This window comes from Homalodisca vitripennis, chromosome 1 (genome assembly GCF_021130785.1).
Source record: "Homalodisca vitripennis isolate AUS2020 chromosome 1, UT_GWSS_2.1, whole genome shotgun sequence".
Classification (NCBI taxonomy): domain Eukaryota; kingdom Metazoa; phylum Arthropoda; class Insecta; order Hemiptera; family Cicadellidae; genus Homalodisca; species Homalodisca vitripennis.
The window spans coordinates 58930548-58943605 of NC_060207.1; the positions used below are offsets into that span (position 1 = coordinate 58930548).

General features: G+C 37.6%; 1 protein-coding gene across 2 annotated transcripts; it reads left to right on the forward strand.

The window, feature by feature from the left end:
* Positions 1-354: 354 nt before the first annotated feature.
* Positions 355-9378, forward strand: LOC124362382 (basic leucine zipper and W2 domain-containing protein 2-like). Of its 2 annotated transcripts, XR_006922455.1 has the most exons (3): positions 355-552; positions 8152-9021; positions 9214-9378. XR_006922455.1 is itself a non-coding variant. In XM_046816824.1 (2 exons), exons 1-2 carry the CDS (start codon positions 421-423, stop codon positions 8218-8220), a joined length of 201 nt encoding a protein of 66 aa, XP_046672780.1. In that variant the 5' UTR covers positions 357-420; the 3' UTR covers positions 8221-8307. The 2 variants fall into 2 exon arrangements, 1 of the variants encoding a protein (XP_046672780.1); XM_046816824.1 differs by lacking the exon at positions 9214-9378 and having other exon boundaries at positions 357-552; positions 8152-8307.
* Positions 9379-13058: the final 3680 nt, after the last annotated feature.

The window sequence follows — 13058 nt, forward strand, 5'->3', positions numbered from 1 at the left end:
TGTGCACAATAAATTATAATAAGACAATATCTGCATTTAGCACAATTCCAATGGTAAGGGCATGTCTGTATACCGCGCTTTAAGGGTTAAATGTTTTATTTTGTGTTATAGTAAATTATAATTGCGTGGAGTTCAAATTAAAAAAAGAATAATAGACAAGGCAAGAAGATAGAGTAATAATTGGTAGTTTTTAATTCATTGATGTGCAGGTATGGTAATTTATTCATAAGATAAAACTGGTATAATTTAAAGTCTCAACAATAAATTAAATATTTTATTATATTGTAGCATGCATTTGAATTTAGATCAAATGGTCAGTTTTGTAATTACTTATTTTAGATTTTTTTTTTATAAAAAGGCACATTTTTTGTAAGGAATTTTTGTGGTGTTAAGGATATTGCGGGAAGCCACCCGGAAATAATGGAGGTTGCAATGAAGATTATAAACTTTCTCTATGAGAAAGAAATCTTATCAGAAGAAGCCATACTAGACTGGTACTGCAACCCAAGTTACGATACTGATGTTGAAAATGGGAAGAAAGTTCGCAATCAGGTAACAACTTCTCCTTTTTCTTTATGAGCAATTTAGCCAATACAATTTAATCAAACATTCAACACTAGAAGTACAAGTCCTTAAATTGAACAGAATATCTCATTATTGACTTTTTTTACAATATACTGTAATTACCAATTTTCAATATACAAGTGACGTTTTAAAAATAAAGAGTCAATTTTAATTTAAGGGGAAAAATCAAACAATTTTTTCAAAATACGTAATTTTAGATTCTAAATATTTTCCTTAATTTTTCTACATTTTTGCCTTGTTTGTTCGGGCACTTTATACCTTAAAACTAAGTTTTTAAACGTTTTTTCAAAGAAATTTTTCACTTGCTCTGATAGCCAAGAATTCACGGCCGTTTTCACTTCTTTAAAGTGCTTCCTGCCAAGATTATATTTTTTAGATACTGGAAAAGGTGATGATCCAGGATCTTGTTTGGAATAAGGTCAGGGCTATATGGCAGGTTCCCTAAACGTCCCAGCTGAAGTGTGAGTCATTTCCCAGCAGTGTAAGACCCTAACATTATCATTGAGTAACAAGATTCTTTTTGTCAGCATACCACATCTTTTGTTCTGAACTGCTTAAACTTAGTCAATATTTTATAGCAGGCTTCTGCGTTGATGGTCTTTCCTCATGTCTTAAAATCCACCAACAAAATATCATGCCTGTCCCAGAACACAGTTGCAATAATCTTGCAATGCATGATTTTGACTTTAATAGGACAGTTGCACTTAATATCAGTATTGTTGACCTTGTACAAGATCCTGGCATAGGCCAGTAGACCATGAGGTCGGGCATAATAAGACTAAAAAGATGGGACTTTCTATTTTTCTTAAAAATAATACCACCAAACTATTACAAATCGTTAGAGCCAGTCAAAAAATACAATCAATGTCTAGCCATACTTAAAAATCTTGAAATTTCATTTTAATAATAAATGTTAGTATTGATTTTTTACGTTAATTGAAAATAAACCTAAGACAAACAAAGGTTTGTGTGTAATCTTTCCTGCATAAAGCATTTTTGGTATAATTTTTACAATTTATACTTTTCTTTTCAGTTCTATTTTACTATTGAATTACTGTGTCATGTCATCTTTCTCAGTACATTAAATTAAACTTAGAAATGTTACTACCCCAGTAAAAAAACTTACTTTCCTGAGTTCAATGTTTAAAATTTTTAATACAATGTTTTAGCTACCATTGATGTCTCTTAAAGGAAACGTTTGATAAAATAAACTGCATTGTATATTGTAGACTCTTGGAGCAATTGGAAAATTCTTTAAATATTACTAAATGTTAATAAAAACACTACTTTTTCCAAATTGTTTATTTTTTGGACGAGGCCTTTCGAAACCAAAGGTTTCATCTTCAGGCAACTCCACAAATAAATATTTACACATTGTTTGTTATAATTAATATTAAAATAACATATGGTGTAAAAATGTAAATACAAAAATTTTGGAAATATTTCAGCCAGTATGAAAAATTAGATTTGACTAGAGTTTGCAATAGGGCCCTCTTCATTGTTCATGAGTTTTTCTTTATTTTTGTGTATGTATAGTGTTTCCCAAGTTGAATGCTTGGTTTCATTGGTTTTGTTATTTCTTTTATTAATTTTAGATTTGTAATTGATGTTCTGTGTCCTGATTCAATGCAGTGCTTGGCTACAGCAGATTTGTCGACTCTTCCATATTTTGTGTGTGATAAATGCTCTTTAAATCATGTTTTTATTGTTCTTTTTGTTTGTCCAATATAAATTTTGTCACAGTCATCGCATCCAATTTCATAAATTCCCGATTTACTATCATTTGAAATTTTGTCCTTAGGGTTTCCTAATCTTCTTTCTTCTCAATTTATTCAAAAATTAAACTGTAGTCAAATCTAATTTTTCATACTGGCTGAAATATTTCCAAAATGTTTGTATTTACATTTTTACACCATATGTTATTTTAATATTAATTATAACAAACAATGTGTAAATATTTATTTGTGGAGTTGCCTGAAGATGAAACCTTTGGTTTCGAAAGGCCTCGTCCAAAAAATAAACAATTTGGAAAAAGTAGTGCATTGTATATGTTATAAGTAAAAATCATTAATAAGTCCCAACTACGGAAAGTCCAGAAATAAACAATATTATGATACAAGTTTTAAATTTGAGTGTAATACACCTATTGGAGCAGCCCACATCTCAACCATTTCTCTACCACCAGTTGTTTCCTAATGTTTTTTTTTTTTTTTTTTTTTTTTTTTTTTTACAGAGGGCCAGGTTTCCTAGGCCTGGTAGTTGCCTCTCAGCCATCCGGCTTATTGTGCACCCTCTCCCAGGTTTAAGCTGTATCAAATCCCAGGCCTTTGCAAAACCATGAGATCTTCTGAACAATGGTTTCCTGTTCCAACCCCTCTTCCGTATGCATAAGAACACCTAGGGATCTTGAGCGTTTGCTCTGTAATGCTGGACATTCAAATATGACGTGCTTGGCTGTTTCGTCAGCCTCGCCACATTTCCTGCACAGTGTTTCCTGAACTGGAATACCTATTCTGTTCAGGTGGCTTCGGAATATCCAATGACCTGTAATAAAACCAGTCAACTTTCGGATCTCCGTTCTACTCATTCTAAGGGCATCTGTTGCAATGTTCCTTGATGGTCCCTTGAGCATCCGCTTTGCTTGTACATTCCCCTCAGTATTTCTCCAATGTTGTAGGTGTTTGATCCACTTGGTAACTGATCTATGTGCTAAGTTATATGAGACCCCACACGTTGGTTCAGGACCGGTAAGAGGACAGTTGGCTCCCAAGTTAGCGCAACTGTCTGCCCCTTCATTACCTGTGATTCCTCTATGACCAGGCACCCAAGTTAGAATAACTTTATTGGTTTTCACCAGCAATTTCATGACCTTATGGCATTCCCAGACTGTCTTCGAATTACAGTCATGGTTGGCCAAGGCCTGCAGAGCAGCCCTGCTGTCCGAGTTAATGTAGATGGTTTTGTCTTTGTAGCCCCTTTCCACATTAACTCTTGCACATTCTGCAAGGGCTGTAACTTCAGCCTGAAAGACAGTTGCCAGTTTACCTAGGCTTAAGTTAACCCTAGGTCTGGCTCCCCAGACCCTTGCCCCAGTACCCTTCAGAGTCTTTGACCCGTCCGTGTACCAGGTTAGAGCCTTCTTCATGTAGTCAGGCTCACCTTTTGACCATTCCTTCCTTTCAACAATGTTGACTTGAAATGGTTTTTCCCAGTCCGTAACCTTTGCCATTCTGTCAGACATCATTTCTAGAATATCCAGTTTGAGAATGTCAACGACCTTGGAGTGCTTACTAGCATAGTGATGATGCCAGTTCCCATTGCACTTCAATCTGTAGGCAGTCATCCTAGCCTCTCCTATGACGAATATGTCTAGGGGTGGGAGGTTTAGCACTACTTCTATAGCAGCGGTTGGTGTTCCTCTCATGGCGCCCATTGTCCCCAAGCATGCCAACCACTGTACCTTTGACAGGTTTTTTGCGGCAGTCACCTGTTGGACTTTTGGCCACCATACCACTGAACCATACACCATCATTGGTCTGATGACTCTGGTGTACAACCAATGTGACATGTCGGGTCTAAGTCCCCATGTGCATCCTACCGCAAGTCTCACCATCATCAATGTAGTCTGAGATCGGCTGATTATGTATTCCAGATGACTATTCCAAGTGAGTTTATCATCTAGTTTGACTCCTAGATATTTGAACTCCCTGTTTATCTGTATCTGGCCCCCACATAGGAGTGGCTGTGTGATTTCCAGTTTCCTCCTACTTGTAAATGGTATCATGACGGTCTTCGAAGGATTCTCTGCAAGTCCTTCTTCGTCACACCATCGCTCCACAATGGCCAGTGCACTCTGCATCATTTCCAGACACGTAACCATATGCTTGCCTCTTATGAGTATGACAACATCATCTGCATAGCCTTGAGCATACATACCCTGTTCATTCAGAGTCCAGAGTAAGTCATCCACAACTATGTTCCACAGGCTTGGTGATAATACACCTCCTTGTGGACATCCTCGCTGCGTTTTGACCTCTCTTGTGACTCCGCACAGAGATGCCTGTGCTCTTCTGCTCTTAAGCATGTTATTTATCCATCTAACAACAGTTTTCTCCATACCCCTGAATGTAAGCTTAGACACTATAGAGTGAGTACTCGTATTATCAAAAGCTCCTTCTATATCCAGGAATACTGCTAAAGCTATTTCCTTTTGTTCAATAGCTTGCTCAATCTTGCCAACCAGACAGTGTAGGGCTGTTTCACAAGATTTGCCTTTCTGATAGGCATGTTGATTTGGATGTAAGGGACGGTTGATGAGGACTGTGTCTCTTAAATGCCTATCCAGAACCTTCTCCATGGTCTTGACAAAGAAGGATGTTAGGCTTATTGGTCTATAAGCCTTTGCAACCTCATAGGAGGGTTTACCTGGCTTCGGGATAAATATAACCCTACAGGTCCTCCAGGATGAGGGTATGACTCCTGTCGCTAGACTGGTTCTAAACAGTCGTAGAAGCAGAGGTATCACCAAGTCCCCACTTTCCTGCAGTAAAACAGGAAAATTGCCATTGGTACCTGGTAATTTGAACGGCTTAAAAGACTCCAGGGCCTTTTTTATCCCTAAGTAGTTGATAACAGTCTTTGCACAGTTCCAGTCCTCCTTAGACGAGCTATCTCCAGGTTCTCGCCGCCATTCACTAACAACTGTTTCACTGGTTTGATAAGATCCAGGGAAGTGTGTATTCAGTAAACACTGAAGAGTCTCCTCAGGATCCTTGGTGTGAGTCCCATCTTCCCTAAGTATAGTACCCACCACATTTATGGGGCTTCGAGCTAGGACTTTTTGAAGTTTTGCACAGTCAGGTACCTTATCAATACTCTGACAGAATTCTCTCCACGAGTTTCTCTTAGGTCTTCTCACCTCTTTATTGTACTCTGTTAGGGCAGCAGAGTACCTATCCCAGTTCCCTGCATGTTTGCATGTATTATATGCTCTGCAAAGGTTTTTCCTCAAGGTTTTCAGCCCCTGGTTCCACCAACATGCTTTTTTCCTTGAGTTTTTTTCTATCACGGGGCAGGCTTTGTGGTACGATTCTTTCATGGCGTTTTGCAAAGAGTTCGCCATGTCCTCGACCCCTTGCCCCTGATACCCATTTTCCCTTACTAGATTGCTCTTTAGCTCTGCATTGAAAGCTACCCAATCTGTTTTCTTTGGGTTTCTATAGGTCTCATTTATTTTGTACGACCTCATGTCAAAGGAGATATACCTATGATCTGAAGCAGATGCTTCATCTAGCACACTCCAGTTTAAAACTTTAGTTGCTAGCCAGAGTTATATCTAAGACCTCTTCTCTTACCCCTGTACCTCTTCTTTGCACAAAAGTTTGTTTACGGCCTTGATTCATAATAACTAAGTTAGATTCTACTATAAAATTCAAGAGGCACTCACTCTGATTGTTGATGTTGCTGCTCCCCCAAGCGGTGTGGTGGGCATTCGCATCACAACCGACAATCAGGTGCCTCCGCGTAAGGGTGCCGAACTCCACAATCCACCTCATCTCCGCAGTTGGCGGTGGTTCTGGAGAATCGTATGGGAGGTAAACCGCTGCAAACAGGATTCTGATGTTGCCATCACCTGTCTGCAAGTGAACCTCTGTCACGGCTGTGTCTCTAGAACACATTTGTGCCATTTTTAGTGATTTGATTTTGTTACTGACATATATATATACATGCTCTAGGGTTGTTACTGCCAGAATCGTATATCAAATTACCTTTAGCGGTGCTCATCCCCATCACCACGCCTATGTCGTCAGCCAGGATCTTCTGGCAGAGTGTTGCCGTAGCTGCTCTGCTGTGGTGTAGGTTTATCTGGAGCACCACTGTCATCCTCTATTGGTCGTTACCTCCCTGCAACTTGAAGGTGATCCTGTCGCTGCCCAAAAATGGGCGCATCGCCAGTGCCTTCTGCTTCTTCAGGGAGTCTTCGTCCACATGAAGGACCAGGAATCCGCCGTTGGTGCTAGATTTCCCTCCAACAGCAGTCCATTGATCCGTGTCAAGGTCATTTTGGTTTTTGAGGGCTTCGAACAGCTCTCTTTACCAGGCTTTTAGCTGGGCCCATTTTCAGCTGAACTCCTTCAAAAGGACTCAGCTCCTGGACCTGCTTCTCCAGCCACTCCTTAATTTCTGTGTTTACACAGCCGACCACTATCGCTCCACCTTCAACATGACAGCTGGACATCGTAACGTTTTTGCCCTTAAAGGCGCGTTTGCCCAGCACTTTCTTCAGGTTGTTGGTTTCTTCCATCGATAGTTTTACTTCTGGGTGTTCGAGCCGGACAATAGCCAGCTTCTCCACAGAGATCTTTTTGGCATATGTTTCGGGTGTCTTCTTTGTGACACCTCCATCATGCCCCTACCTTCTTTTCTCCCCTCCCTTTCCTTGTTCTTCAGGTGTCAGCTGCGATCGCAGCCTCTTCACACCTGCATAGCTTTTTTTTTTTTTTTTTTTTTTTTTTCCTGGGGCGGCCTACTGCCATGCACTTAAGCCTCCCTGCATAGCTTGGGGTTGGTTGTTTTTGAGCTGGTACGGAATGAGTTTTCCCTTGCTCTGGGGCCCCGACAACAACCAAGTTCCCTTTTGAGGAACCGGCTTCGTTGGTTTTATCAGAGCTCGGTTTTTCTCTTCCCACCTCTTCTGCCTTTCTTTCTGGGGGATTATCGACTCACCTCTAGCGACAGCCTCTTCAATCCTCCGCTTTCATAGTTCACCTCTCGAGAGCCGCTTCTTTTTTGGCTCTTCCGGCCGAACTTCGCCTTCTGACAAGAGAAGTCTGTCTTCCTCCATTGGGGTCATCTCAGACACTCTTAATTGCTCAATCGGTAGCTCTTCTGGTTGAGTTTCACTTACCTCTTGAATTTCAGTTTTGTTTTTGTTTACTTTTTCCTTCTCCATTCTGTTCCCACGAGAACCGGGTGTTTGCAGTCCATCTTCCCAGTGACCCGATTAGGAAGATAAGGGTAATTATGACTGGGTGTCCCCTGGTTCCCAGAAGGCTCCGTTGAAGACACTGAATATACCCCCAGTGCCACGAGACTCTCAGCACGGGTCGCATAACACTTTAGTCTGGGGTTGTTGGTAAAGTAAGGGTAGGAACATCAGGAAAGGAAGGGATAGGTAACTACTCTCAATTTCAGGGCCAAACCAAGAGGGGGGAAAGGTTTTCTACCCTTGTCACTAGAATAGTGACAAGGGAAGGTGGCTTCCTCCCCTTGCCCTGCCACTCCCTTAGAAGTTGCAGCACAAGACGAGGATGGTACATCACCCACGATCCCATCTGGGACAGTGGCTGATGCCGATGAGGATGCCAGTCCCCCACGGGTATTCCTAATGTTTAGATGGATCAGTAATTTTCTTGCATGTAAATCTGGCAGCAATATTCAGCATGGGATGTGCTCCTTTTATGTGTAGAAGGAAGATTAAAACGCATAAAATTATTTTGATGGGGGCTGCTGCTATTACAAGTTTTATTGCGTGCCATGTAAATTAATTTTTATATACATTTTCAGGTGGCTCCATTTATAAGTTGGTTGGAAAAAGCTGAAGAAGAGTCCTCTGATGATGATGAAGAAGATTAGAAGGGGAAATTTTTGACTGATGTAACAATGTATAAATTTTTATAAATTGTTTATAAATTTGTGAATATAAAGTTTATATATACTTTATGAAAATTGCACTCATATTATACATAAACACATTTTCAATTATTTCCTTAAGGAATACCATGAAATATCCCTTCAGATATTTTTGCCATCCATGCAACAATTAATTATATCAAACTTTTGTCCAGTAGCTCTCTCTTTCTCTCTCTCTGTAAACCTTAAACCACAACATATTAATGCTCGAAACCTCAACCAGGTTATTAATGTAGTTACTTTTACTTTTAAAACTAATTCCTTTTTACGAAATTGGAGGAGACTGTAGAACCATAGAAAAATATAAATGTGCGAGATCTAGATATTCTTAAATATCCAAGAAAACATTTTATCAGTCAGTTTATGTATGCCGAACCAAAACACACACATCTTATTGAAACTGTGGCTATATAAACTATTTTTAAACATATTGAGAATTGTGGTGTTGAAATATCTGACACTGAAAAATTTAGTCATTTAAAATATTCAAGCTCCCTATCTAAATGTTTTTGCATTTTCAGGGACTCCATTTTATTTATTTAAAGAAAACTCTCCAATGTGATAATAAATAAATTCAAGGCATAGCTGAGCGTACTGCATAACAACTTATTAAAAAAATCTAAATCACTTATGGTAAATTGACTTTTACAAATCTGTAATGGCACTCCAAACAGACGACTAAAAAGAAACAAGTTGAGACCTGTTATTGTAACATATATGACTACAACCAGCCCAGAAATATATGTTAGAGATGTAGCCTCTAAAAGTGTTTTATAATAATAACATAATATTAATAAACTTTTATCACTTTTAAACTTTTATTTTTCGTACGATGTACATTTCGGAATCATTGATTCCGAAATGTACATCGTACGAAAAATAAAAGTTTAAAAGTGATAAAAGTTTATTAATATTATGTTATTACCAGAAATATAGATTTATCCTGCTAGTGTATATACTTCTTGAACTGATTTACTTGTGTAAATGTTTGCAGTTGCAAATAAGGATGAACGTTTAGAGAAAGTTATACCATTTTGATTCACTTAGCATTTGCCCTGTGTTTCATTTCTTCAGTTAATTCATATTAAAGTGTACCATTTTTGTTTGTTTCATTTTTACATACACCTTAATTTTTTAATTTTAGAATATGTTCCATTAGCATTGTTACATATCTGTCCATTTTGAATAATTGTTTTAAAACTCCAATTCCAAGCTGATCTCTGAACATGTAACAAATGTTGTATTGAACGCCAAGAGAAATATATAGATCTTTTTAAATAGATCATTCACTCTTGTAAAGATTCTTGTCTGACACTTGACAGTTCCTTGGTCAGGCGTCAGCTTGAATATATGAGTACTACCATTATCTGGAACCGAGACTGGTGTTACACAGTCAGTGCTGTAGGACACAAGAATGTGCAGAGTGCAAAGAGGATTACTTTAACAGATAATATGTCAATTTTCAGATCTGGTTGGAGTAGATATGTGAAGGGAGCTTCACCTTTCTACTCTGAAAGCTCATTGCATTTGACGCTTTGTTTTGCTAGTACTACACATTTACAATTTATAAACAGAAAATTTAAGTTTAAGAAGTTCAGAGAATTGTAATATTTGTACAAGAACAAGTATTTGTGCATTGGAGTTCCTAAATTTATAATTAGAACTAATTTAGGGCCAAATATCGTTAATCTTTTGGAGTCTATTCGTTCCCATCGGGATTAACCCACCAGGTCCAATAAATTTCAATTGATGAATATACCTATATTTCAATGTTCCTTAAGAACATATCACTATAAGACAATAAATTGTCATAAAATCTTGTTTTTTTTAAGGTAGATCCTTGTACTATTATTGGGAAAAGTTTAATGCAAAATAAAATTTGTATTCATTTTTTTATTTTTAAAATAAAGTAAAAATACATTTTTGTTCAGATTTGTTTACCTACTTTATTTCTTTCTGAGACAAAACTGTAAGGTATTAGTCATGTTCTAAATACCTACATATTTAAGTTCATAGCTTTTAAACATTTCATTTGAAAATAAAAATATGTATTGTACTATATACAGAGTGTTCATTTGAAAACTTCAAACTCGTATTAAAAGACTTATAGCCCAAGTATCAAAATCCTGTGAACGGGGGTGTATAGTACTAATTGGGGGAACAAAAAAAAATATTTTCAAAATGGGGGTTCTCACCCCCATGACCCCCCATACCCAAAGTCAAAATTTATAAATGGCAACTATTACCTTATGACACCTCAAATTGAAGCTCATAAAAAATGCTGTATTTTGGTAAACAAAATTGGAATCAGCCAAGCCGTTTGCTATCAGCAGCCAATAATGTAATGTCTTACACAAAAATTATTAGCCTACAAACTATTGTACTACAACTAGCTTGGCATTTTAATTGACTCCAATCTATCTTGGAAGCCACATGTAGACCAGCTGTGCAGGAAACTCTGTTCCGGAACGTATCTTCTGCGTAGACTCAATCAAGTATGTACTCCAGAGGTAACAAAAATTGCCTACTTCACCTTTTTTTAAGTCTCACATTCTTATGTGTATAGCATCATGGGGTGGAACAACTTCTACAAATTTAGAAACAGTCCTCATACAACAAAAGTGTGCTGTTAGATGTCTTGAGAGTCTTGGATACAGAGAGAGAAAGCTGCCGAACAGCATTTACCGAACTTAAAATTCTAACGATGGTGGCACTGTATAAACAAGAAGTTATCCTGCACACAGTCTTTATTTGTCTACAGCCAAGAAATCAAGATATACACCACCATAACACGAGACATGCCTCCAACTTTGTCTTACAACCTCATCACTTAAATCTGTTCAGCAAAAACCAACATATGCTGGAATGAAGTTGTTCAACCTGTTGCCAGAAGAACTGAAGAACACACCTGCACAACAACTAAAGAAGCAACTGACGCTGGCTGATAAAGAGACCCTTTTACTCAATCGATGAGTACACGAAAAAAGAAAATATTTTTAGTAATTAACCATTATTGTAACCACATAATGCACTACTAATCTCCACGATTATGTAAAGAAAGAACTTGTCTATTGTCTACTGCTAATAACAACAAAAATACTCACTGAATACTGTTGTAAATCCTTTGTAAACTTCAGATCAAATGTTCAAATTGGTACCCATTGTGTTCAGGCAAAAAAATAACCTATTTTAAAATTCTTGCCTAACCTTTCTAAAAGTTTCTCTGGTTAAGCGTCTGCACTCAGCAGGGACCCTCTTTTTCAAGTCTTGGACGCCAGTGGGATGTGTTTTAAAAACTACTGATTTCAAGTGACCCCACAAAAAAAAGTCTAAGGGTGTTAAGTCTGGAGACCTTGCCGGCCACTCAATTGATTCTCTTTTACCAATCCAGTGATCCGGGTAGTGTGCATCTAGCCATTGTCGCACAGGAAGAGCATAATGTGGAGGAGCTCCATCTTGTTGAAAATAAAGCATATCCGGATCTAAATTTTACTGGCCTGCTTCATTTACCTGGTTTTCAAGTGTTTCCACAATAAGAGGGTCAATAGTGTTTTCTAGCAAATCTAAGTATGATTCTCCGTTTAAGTTTCCTTCAATAAATACAGGTTCAACACAGTGTCACCAAGTATTCCTGTCCAAACATTCATTTTTTTCAAGCCATTGGGTTGATCCTTCAACGAATCCAAGTGGGTTTTGGTCTCACCAAAATCGGCAATCGTGTTTATTAACAAAACCGTTAACATAAAATGTACATTCCACTACTAAAGCAAATTTCTTTCACCAAATTTTCATTGCCAGTAATGATTGCACTCAGTTGTTCACAGAATTCAATCCGACGGTCATAATCATCTTCATTAAGTTTATGACAAACTTTGACTTTATAAGGATGAAATTTGTTAATATTCAATGCCTTATGAATGGAACCAACAGATAATCCAGTTTCAACAGCAAGTTTACGAATGGATGCATTAGGGTTTTCAACAACATTATGAATCACTTCAATTTGAGATAATTCGTCAACTCTGTTACCAGACCTTTTCTTGTTATTAACTGAACCATTTTCAGTAAATTTTGTAACTGAATCTATGATGTATCTAGGTGACACATTCCTTCCAGGATGTAGTGTTGAATGTGTTAGCAGTTCTATTCACACACTTATTCTCGGATCCAAGATAAAATTAATCTCCACTCTTTCTTGAAGGCTGTAAACTATTTTCCTTGTGAAGCAAGACGTACAACACACACCACTGTCACTAAACAAATGAAACAGCATTCCCAAATGTTTGATGTGTTGAAACATGACCAGAAATAGCTGCTTACTGGACCAGTCTCCAACAATACTGTAAATAAGAATGATAAGACACTTACTTGTCCAGTTTACTTACAAATACTGATATCTAAATTAGTAATTATGTTAATATTACACAAAACCTTTTGCTTTTCGCCAATATCATTGTATTCATTAAGTAATGGTTGTGTAGTACAGTAGTTCGTAGACTAATAATAATTATTGTCATGTAAGAAATTACATTATTGGCTGCTGATACCGAATAGCTTGGCCGATTTCAATTTTTTTTAACCAAAATACAGCATTTCAAAATTTTGGGTACGGGGTCATAGGGGTGAGCACTCCATTTTTTCCCCATGATTAGTACTATACACTCCCGTTTACAGAATTTTTATACTTGGGCTATAAGTCTTTTAATATGAGTTTGAAGTTTTCAAATGAACACTTTGTATATTCACCTAAGTTATGTGCAATGTCAATATTAATCCTTTGA

What these genes read in the sequence shown, in the direction of transcription:
- LOC124362382 (XM_046816824.1), top strand. Translation starts at nt 421, where the DNA reads ATGGAGGTTGCAATGAAGATTATAAACTTTCTCTATGAGAAAGAAATC. An exon ending in GGAAGAAAGTTCGCAATCAG is followed by an intron (nt 553 to 8,151) that starts GTAACAACTTCT and finishes ATACATTTTCAG; the next exon opens with GTGGCTCCATTTATAAGTTG.